General features: G+C 62.1%; 1 protein-coding gene across 1 annotated transcript in view; it reads left to right on the top strand.

Annotated features, from left to right (window-relative positions):
- Positions 1-310: 310 nt before the first annotated feature.
- The window catches only part of CDH1 (cadherin 1), a 38,553-nt gene continuing 28,942 nt past the window's right edge, over positions 311-9,921 (top strand). Inside the window, exons 1-2 of the mRNA XM_075939800.1 lie at positions 311-473; positions 1,103-1,217. Coding sequence (XP_075795915.1) covers positions 420-473; positions 1,103-1,217 — 169 coding nt within the window. The 5' untranslated portion in view covers positions 311-419. The remainder of the gene's footprint in view (positions 474-1,102; positions 1,218-9,921) is intronic.

Raw genomic sequence — 9,921 nt, 5'->3', positions numbered from 1 at the left:
AGGCGGGCCGGGGCCGGGTGCCCAGGCGGGGCCGGGTTTGGGTGCTCAGCGGGCCGGGTCCGGGTGCCCAGATGGGCCGGGGCCGGCTGCCCCAGCGCTCGAGGCAGGACGGGCTCTCCCGGGCACCCAGCGTCCCTCCGACGCCGCTGCGGCTGCCCGGTCCCCTGGCGACGCTGGAGACGCTCCCGGGCAGCCAGCGCGCACCTGTGCCGGCCCGGGCTCCGAGGCCCCCCCGGCGGGGCAGGGGCAGGGGCAGGGCCGGCAGCCGGGCCCGCCCTCCCGGGGCGGCGGAGCCTGCTCACCTGTGGGCGGGGCGCTGGGAGCGGCCGCACCTGCCCGGCCGGCACTTGGCGCTGCAGTGCGCACCGGAGCGGAGCGGAGCGAGCCCAGATCCCCACCGACCCGCCGCCTCCCGTCCCATGGGGCCGCCGCGGGGCCTGCCCGGGCTCTGCCTCCTCCTCCTGCTGCTGCAGGTAACAGCGCCGGCCGCTCGGGGCCACCCCCCGCCCGGCCAGGGGAGCCAGGTGTCACTTGGGGGGGTTCCTGGGGCACCCAGCTGCCCCCCTTTGTGAGGGCAACACCTGCCCCCCCCACCCCTGCTTGCCCCCCTTTACGTGGGCAGCACCCCTCCTGCCCCTCCTGCCACTCTGGGTAGGTAACACCTTCCCGGCTGCCCCCCACCAGCCCCTCCTTTGGCAGGGCAGCACCCTGGCAATGTCCCCCCCTCCCCGGGCAGCCCTTGCCTAGGCAGTGGGGCGCTGGGCCCCAGAGCCTGGTGCTGGTGCCAGAGTTCAGGGTCTGTGGGACTCTGGGGTCGGGGTCCTGGGCTGGGCTTTGCCGAAGCTGCCGCCTGTGACAGCCGTTGCCTGGATCCCAGGGCCGGGCGGTGGGGAGAGGAGGAAGGCTGTGGAGGGGCTGAGCTGGGGGGTGCTGGAGGCCAGATTTGCTCCCCTGGGGCTTAAGCTGTGGGAACCGTCCCTTCCAGACCCTCCAGGGCAGATGTCCCTTGGTGGGATGTGGGGCTCTGCATGGTGGGGCCAGGGATCGCAGGCAGGGCTGGGCTGCAATTGCTCCTCACCACTGTGTGTTTCTCGGGGCGCAGGCTGGCCGGGGCTGGTGTGACGAGACGTCGCGGTGCCAGCCGGGTTTCAGCTCCGAGAGCTACACCTTCCGCGTCCCCAGGCGGGAACTGGAAACCGGCCGAGTGCTGGGCAAAGGTAAGAGACTCGCCAGGCCCCGACGTGCCCCCTCAGGCTGGGGTCCCCACAGGTGGTCCCAGGACGGGTCTCCCCTTGATACAGAGAGCGGCTCCTGCCCCTGCCCCTCTCTCCCAGAGCCAGAGGCTGGTGTCCCTAGAGACTAAGGCTAGACGGGACCACTGTGATAGCTCCTCTGCCCACCTCAATAACTCAGGCCACGCGACTGCCTCGTATTGAACCCAGCAAGCAGCCCGTTGCGGGTAAACAAGGCTGGTGCCGGAGAGGCCAGATAACGCCCTCGTGGCAGGTTCCGCTGGTGGGGACAAGTCCAGCCGGGGAGGAGTTTTGTGGCTTTCTAGCTGCTGTTGCTATTAACTGGAAGCAAGGGAGAGCTGTGGCCTTTGGGCTGAGAGATATGGCTGGTTGCAAGGCCGCAGTTTGCTTGATGCCTTGGAGGCTAGTGCTGTGTTAACAGCAGGAGTTATGGACTAGAGTGTTTTTCAACCACTGGTACGAGTACCCGTAGGGGTACTGGACAGAAGTCGGGGGGGTGCGTCAGAAAACTGAATTTTTATTTTACGTTTTACGGCACTTTATTATTTTTGTACTTTTTAGACCCAAAGATTTCATCGCTTCTCTCCCTCCCCCCGGCTATGATTAAGTTGTTTAAACAAACGTCTTGCAAAGGTAGAAAAATGTGTGTCTGAAAACTGTAGGTACTGGGGGTACTTCTAATTTTTTTTTTTTTTTTTTTTTTTTTTAAAAAAAGGGGTACTTTATTAAAAAAAAAAAAAAAAAGGGTTGAGAAACTAGAGCGTTGCTCAGCGGCTCCTGCTACTGGCACGGAAGGGTTAATGAGCAGCCAGGCTCCCTGAGATCTGCCCTTTCCCCTCCAGCGAGGGGAGGGGCAGGGCAAGCGGAGAGCAGGCTTGTCCTAACTCGCAGGCTGCGCGTGGGGCTGTGGCTTATTCTCTGACAATCTGCCTTCAAAGCGTTTTGCTTTCATCGGGCTGCCCGGCAGCCAGAGTGCCCGCTTCCTGCTCTTCCCCTCCCCGTGGCCTTCGCTGTTGTGTAAACAAGGACGTTCTTCTGTCTGAATTACTGCCCCCGTTTGGGGCCTTGCATTGGTCTGGCGGAGTAGCTGGTTCCCAGGCATGACCCAGGACATCAAGGCAACCTACCTATTAGTCTCCAAAGGGTACTGTGTCCAGCCAAAGCAGGCCTCTGTTTTCTGCGCTGGTCGAGAGGCCGTGTGTGCCCCCGCCTGGCACTGGACCCCTTGGACGAAGCTTGTGAGTGGTCCTGTTGGCAGGTGTGACTTGGCACCGAGCTGCTTTGTGTTGTGTTTGCTTTCTGGGGTCACGACTGCGGGAGAGCCCTCTTGGAAAGGTCTAGCCACTCCACCTTTGTACGCTGCAGCGCCCCCAGGTGCGCTTGGCAAATGCAGCGGTCTCCGATCCACCCCAGTGCACGTGTGACAGCTGAAGCGTTTGGGTTTCAGGGGGGTCGGGCTCCAGCCCACGCTACAGGTCACGCTTCCTTGGCAAAGGTGCCGGCCTGTCCAGCATCCGCACCCGGAAGGAACAGAGCAGATCTAGCTGCTGCCTTGTTAGCCTTCGCTACACCTACCACCTCGTCCCGTCAGCGCTGCCCACGCCCCCGTGGGGTACATTCAAAAGCACCAAGCAGCAGGAGACCCCTAGTTCTACTTCCTCTTCATGCGGAGGCACAATTCCTCTTAACCCAGCTCAGTGCCCCTTAGACCCTCTTCCTCCGTCCCATGGCCAAGCGTTAACGACAGGAGCCCACGGGTGAGCTGAAGAAAGAGGGTCCAGACGGCAGTTCCCACTGCGGGCTGCGAAAGATTCAGCGCGTTGGCTCCCCATGATCATCACAGATTAGGCAGCGTTTACATCCTGCTTCGTGGGCCTCTACTAAGCGGGGGGGATGAAATTCCTGCTGGGGGCTGGTGTGGCAGAACTGTCCCTACTTAGTTGCCTTTGCCCTGGGGTTGGCGGGGGGCTTCTGTCGCTGGCCCCGGTGGGGCGAAGGAACGCAGGTTCTGCGTGTGGCTGGTCGCAAGAGCTGAGAGGGGTCTAGTGTCCCAGCTTTGGTTTGGGGCTGCGTCGTTCCTGGAAATGCCCCTTCCACGAGCGGCAGAGAGCGCAGTGAGACGCCATTGTCTCAACGTCTCCGGCAAACAAAGCGCGCCAGGGTCTCCTCTCGTCTGCGCTGGGTCTCACAAGCCGCGAGGTCGCCAGTGTGCAGCCGGGCTAGGGAGGGTGCGGGGGGGCTGAGGGCGAATCGGGTCAGACTCAGAGGAGCGTGGTAAAGGCAGGCCTGCATGCAGGAATTTCGGGGGGGTGCTTTTTTGGTAAATGTGGCCCACAAGGGTGTGAACACACCCTCCATGGCCCCCCAAGTAAGCAGGGAAATCAGCCCCGGCTGGCCAGAACATGGGGGAGGGAGGCGTGGGTAGCACTCCTGCCTTCCCCCGGTCGGCCGGAGCATACTTACTCGGAGACCATGGGGGTGCCTTTGCTCCCTTCCCACCCCCGCGTACGGGTCTGAAAGGTGAGGGAGTGGAGACCTGATGGTCCTGCACCCGGAAGGTCCCGGATGGCAGGTGGGGCGAAGTTCTTTTGCGGCTGGAGGTCGGGGAGCCCCAGGATGGGCAGAGCGTAGGACTCGCTTTATTTCTGCTGCTGTGCTCCAGTCCGTCAGCGTCGCTGGCTAACGAGATGTGGCCGGCGTGTGTCCCGCTGCAAACGCGCCCGCCTGCTCAGCAGGGCTGTGGAATCCAGCCATGTTCCTCGGCCCCTCGCCCTCGAAGAGTTTCCGCGAGGGCTGCTGCCCCAGCGGCGGGCACTTGTGTCTCCTCCCTTGTTACGGCCAAGGCAGCAGGAGCCGCGGCAGAGCCTGGGCCGGGAGGAAAGGCCTTGCTCCCTCTTGCTGCGTGGGCAGAGGCAGGACAGGTGTTGTCAGAGCCTGGCCTAGTTGGGTGGCTTGCTGCCTGTTCGGCTCCTCTGGTGTGTCTGGCAGGGTTGCCATGGCAATGCGGTGTACTTCTGGTTAATGGGTGACAGGGGTTGGCTGGTAGGTCAGGCGCTCTGCGTGCCCAGAGCCCCCCAGTGGGGGGGGGGGGAGCCGCAAGAGCTCTGTGGATTCCTTCCCTCAGGAAACTCCTGCTGCTGGGAGCGACCTTCAGCGGGTGGGCCCTGCAGCTCGCAGCAGCTGGACTTTGCACCCGAGATACGGGGCCTCTGGGCCTTGCCGAGCTGCCAGCCTGGCGTGACAGGCTGGTTCGCCGCTGGCCGGCTGAGTCACCTTCAGCAAAGCCACGGAGCCCTCGCGCGGGAGCCGGCTGGAAATCCCCTCGTTCGCCGGCTCCTTCTGCTTCCTGGCGGGGAGACGAGTGAGAAACTGCTCTGGGATTAGTCGCCTCCTTCCTCCCCGGCCCCTGCCGCCCAGGCTCCGGCCCTCGGGCCGTGCTGCTTATCACCAGAGGCTGGAGCTTGTGCAGGCAGGAAGGGCTTGCCCCCTGCCTAAGGCTTGCTAGAGCGGGGCTGGGGAACCTAAGGCCCCTGAGCCTCAGGAGCTGGATCCGGCCCTTGGCTTGCCTGGATCTGGCCCCCAAGGCTCAGGGCCCTTAGGTTCCCCACCCCAAAGGGGTGTGCTGCAGAGCAGGGGTCCTTGCCATGGCGGTGGAGGCTCGGGGGGGACGAGCAGCAGGAGCAATTCAGTAGTTGTAACCCCCATCCCAGGACACGTGGAGACGGGTGGCGACTCACGTCACGGGGGGATCTGAGGCCACTTGGCTTCCCGGATTGTGACTGTCACCCACCCCGGGCACCCCCGCTAGGGCAGCGTCTGCAGCCGGTGCTGTGTGCTCGTGGCTGGCCATGCCACCCAAACCAGGCCGTCCTGTGCTAACTGAGGGGGCTGACCCTCGCCTAGGAGGCCCTCTGCATGTGAGAGTGTGGATCCGCCCCACAGGAACGGCTATGGCTGGAGGTGGGACGTGCCCCACTGACACTGGCAAAAACAGCCAACGTGATTCTGGGAGGCATTCGCTGGGGTGTTGTGAGCAAGACACGAGACGTCATTCTTCCGCTCGGCTCTGCGCGGATTAGGCCTCCATTGAAAGGTGGTGCCCAGAACTGGACACAATCCTTCAAGAAAGTTGTGGAGAAATTGGAGAAGGTCCATGGAAGAGCAACCAACACGGTTAATGGTCTAGAGAACATGAGCTGTGAGGGAAGACTGAAGGAATTGGGCTTTTTAGTTTGGAAAAGAGAAGGCTGAGAGGGGACGTGACAGCAGTTTTCAAGTATCTAAATGGGTGTTACAAGGATGAAGGGGGAACATTGTTCTCCTTGGCCTGTGATGAGAGGACAAGGAGCAATGGGCTTAAACTGCAGCAAGGGAGGTTTAGGTTGGACATTAGGAAAAACTTCCTGTCTGTCAGGGTGGTTAAACACTGGAATAAATTGCCTGGGGAGGTTGTGGAATCTCCATCACTGGAGAGATTGAAGAGCAGGTTGGACACACACCTGTCAGGGATGGTCAGACGGTGCTTGGTCCTGCCATGAGGGCAGGGGACTGGACTCGATGCCTCTCGAGTGCCTTGAGCACAGCCAGCATGTGAGACTCTAGGGGGAGGTGGCTCTGGGGTAACCCTGCTGCTGAGCCCCAGCTAGGGAGGTTGGGTGTGTGGCTCTGCCGGAAGGAGATCCCGGCCTTGCTCACGGCTCCATGAGCCGTGGTAGATGGGAGCTGAGCCCCACGCCACGGAGGGACGGGATTACTCGCGTTTTCCAGTGTTCTAGATTAAACTGCCCCCGGTGTTGTAAATTCTGGTTTAAGGGCTCCTGGGGCAGATCTGTCAAACTTGCCTGCAGTAAGGGCGCTGGAAAAGGCAGCCCGGCTGTGGAGGATGGCTGTAGGGAGGGGGCTAATTGGAGCACTTCAAAGGGAATGGCTGGGTCCTGTGACTGAGGCATGGGAGCTTTCCCCAGGCTGATGAGCGGGGCTGTAATTAGGATGATTAGCTCAGGGTGTGTGCACTTCCCAGCTGATGGGTTGGCAGGACTCAGTGGCTTTGGAAGGAAAAGCCACCTGTTTCTGTGATCCTGACCAGAGCCCCTCCTCCCTCCCGCCTTCGGCTGGTTGTTTTTCCACTGGCCACCCAATCTCTGCTTACACCAGTCTTCTCTGGAGAGTGTGGGTGCCATCTCTAAAGCCTTCCCCAAATGCATTGCACCAGGAGGCTCTTTAAAAGGCTTGATGGAGGGAGATGCGGCTTCCTAACAATTAACTGCAAAGAATAAACGCTGCTGCTGCATTATCCTGCTAGCAACCTCAGCACAGCCGGGAACTGCTCTGCCTGCTCCTGTCTAAGGGAGGGGCAAGCACTGGGATCAAACCATCCTCTCACATAAGGAGGGGGGCAGGCACCATGATCAAACCATCCTTATGTAAGGGATGGGGGGGCAGGCCATCCTCTCACATAAGGGGGGGGCAGGCACTAGGATCAAACCATCCTCTCACATGGGGGGGCAGGCACTGGGATCAAACCTCCTCCCACATCCTTCTTCATCTGAAGAAGGGGCCGTGCCCACGAAAGCTCACGATACCGTCTACATGTTTTGTTAATCTCTCAGGTGTTGCAAGACTATTTGTTGTTTTGTAAGTTTCTCCAGTTACAGACTAACTCGGCTACCCCTCTGAAACAAGGTGTAAGGTCCACACTGGGATCGAACCATCCTCTCACATAAGAGGGAGGCAGACACTGGGATCGAACCATCCTCTCACAGAAGGGGGGAGGCGCTGGGATCAAAAGTCTTTCTGAAGGCCCTCAGTAGCATCTGATGTTGACTTCAAAGGCCGATCGCTGCCCAGTCTGGAAGGCCGCCGTTCCCAGCGCCTGCGGGCCGGCCTGACGCTGCCGTGCGCCTCGTGGCGTGAGCACAGGGCTGGGAGCCAGGAATTCCCGGGCGTTAGCTGTGGCACGGGCTGACCATGTGGCAGGAGACTTCACCTCTGCCTGGCCAGGCACTCGGAGGAGATGGCACCATGGCCTCGAGGAGGGAGAGGATCAGCTTGTGCAGCAGTTGGGGGATCAAACCATCCTCTTTTCTGGCTGATCCTGCCCATCCCATTATTGCAGCCAGGGACAATCTGTGGAGTCCAGGGCGGGTGGCATCTAGCAGAGAAGCTGCAGCTGCTTCCCCCTCCACCTAATTATCTGTGATCTGGAAACAGGCTCCTGCTGACCCCTCTACCCTTCTCAGGGGCCCTGTGGCCTAAGCTGTCATGCGCGGCTGCTGGTGTCCCGCCAGAGCGAGCCCCGCACGCAGGGGCTAGGAGGCCCCTACTCCGGAGGGAGCTTGACTGGCTTCTGGGGAGGCAGCCAGACTCCCTGGCTGACCTTCCTGCCCTTGTTCTGGTCCCTTTGGTGCATGCACTGCCCAGCCCCGCTGTGTGGGGCCGGGACTGCGTTGGCCAGAGGCCTGGTCCCTGATCCGCAGCCGCTGTCGGGTTGGGGGCTTGGCGGAGCTGGACACCTCGCCTCTGGGGCTGTCGCCTTTGGCTGCCTGGCTGCATTGTGTGCCCTGTACGGGCTGATTTCGCCCTGAATCACCTTTCCGGAGAAACTTGTGTCTTGCCAGCCTGAAGTCATGGTGAAACTTCAGCATGACATCATCCCGGGCTGGCCGGGAGTGGGCGTTGCTGTGAGAGAGGTGGGGTGGGAGCCCGGCCATCCTGTTTGCCCCAGGGCCCATAAAAGCTGATGAGTCTGGGCTCTCAGGCTTCCGCCTCTGAGGGGGGTAGGGAGGGAGAGGGGTCTGCGTGTTGCGGAGGAGGGGCCGGACCCGGGTAAACCCAGGTTGTTGCTCAAGCCCGGGGCTGAGCGCACAAAAGCAGTGACATGGACAGCTGGCAGGAACCCCGGAGCCACTCCCTGAGTGCCGCGTGGGAGGCGGGAGCTGCCGGCTTGTTTTGCTAAGCTGGGCGCTAAGCCGCTTATCGGTTCAGGAGGGGCTGGCGCATTCCCGCCAGTGGGTGTCTCTCTCGCGGGGGCGGGGGTGACTCACCTCCACCTCTGGGCCGGCGTGCTGAGCTGGCTGGGAGTGAGCTCGCTGGAGTGAAAGTCTGGCCCAGCCTGGGCGGTGGATAGGGTTCCATGGGGACTCGGGTTCCCATAGCGGGCGCGCTGCCCTGGTGTGTGGTCAGCTCGTCACCACCGGTCTCTGCTGCTGCCGCCGGGAGCCTGGGCCGCTTGCAGGGGCAGCTCACAGCTTCGCTCCAGCGGGGTGGGGGCCGGGTACCGCCATGCCCTGGGTATCTAATTCTGACCCCGGTGTATTCGTCTGTCCCCTCACTCCCCCCACTCTGGCCACGAGGCTTGGCGAATTCTCACCTTTGCTCCTTCCATCTGGGCGCCCTGGGGTCCGGGTTTGCCCACAACCCCCAGGTGGCGAGTGGGCATCAGGGCACAGGCAGCCCCCCACCCTGGCTCCAGGTGGTTCCTGGACGTGCCGACAGATCCCTCCGGCTGCTAAGTGCGGGGTGGCTGGGAGGGCTCCGTGTGCTACCCCAGCCCGAGTGCCAGCTCTGCAGCCCCCGTTGGCTGGGAACCGCGGCCAATGCGAGCTGCGGGGCGGTGCCTGAGGAGGGGGGCAGCGCGTGGCGCCATGTGGCTGCTCTTGCGCCTAGGGCTGGAGGGACCTGTGGCCGCTTTTAGGAGCCATCTGAGATAAGTGCCGCCTGGAGTTTCCCCCGCAGTCTTGAGCCTCTCGGCCCCAGCCCGGAGCCCCCTCCCAGATCCCGAACTGTTCATTTCTGGCCCCACTCTGGAGCCTGTGCTCCCCACCCCATCCCAGTGAAAATGAAGGTGTGGGGGGATGGACTCGGTAGGGGCGGGGCTTCAGGGAAGGGGCGGGGCTAGGGTGTTGGGTTTCTGTAGTTGGCAGCCTTAAGCAGTGTACAGTAAAATTCCTGAGCCGCTGACTCCTTTTTGCTGAGGCTTCGGAAAATCTTTGCTCCTGCGCACAGGAAGAATCCAGAAGCCCTTGTTCTTCAAACCCTTTGTGCTCCACAGCCATTGGTCCAGGTGGCCCGGGAGCCTTCCCCCTGTCCTAGGGGCTTCTGTCAGTGCAGTGTCTGTGCACCCCGGGGCTTCTCCCATGCCTGAGAGTCTGCGCACTGCTCTCATCCCCATTATACAGCAAGGGAGCTGAAGCACTAAGTGACGTGCCCAAAGTCACACGGAAAATCACTGGCAGAGCAGGGAATTGACCTTGGGTCTCCCAGCCTAACGCCGACCTTCCTTGGTGCGTTGCACGGTGAGCAGCACAGGGCCTGGGCATCACGTCCTGGGCTGAAAGCTCCCAAGGCAGGTCGCACGGGGCATCTCCTGGCTGCAGAGATGCACAGAGGAAGGGGTCTCCCCAGGCCGCCCCTTCCTTCAGTGAAGGGCAGTAGGGACGGGCCAGTGTCTCGGCTCGGTGCCCGTTTGGAGTCAGAATTCCTGTCGGGGCCTGGCGCGGTGAGGACGAGGCGTTCTTGCAGGGCAGCTTTGCGACAGGCGGAGAGCCGGGTGTGACCTGGCGTATGTAGAGCTTTGCGGTCCCGGCGCTTGCTGGGCAGCCGGGGGAGCTCAGGGCCCTGCGGCTGTGTTGCCCGGGCAGGTTTCAGGCCCACAACTGACGGTGCGCGA

The sequence above is a fragment of the Pelodiscus sinensis genome, chromosome 12 (assembly GCF_049634645.1).
Source record: "Pelodiscus sinensis isolate JC-2024 chromosome 12, ASM4963464v1, whole genome shotgun sequence".
NCBI lineage: Eukaryota > Metazoa > Chordata > Testudines > Trionychidae > Pelodiscus > Pelodiscus sinensis.
Note: the sequence above shows the minus strand (reverse complement) of the source record. Positions and strands in the feature narration are given on the sequence as shown.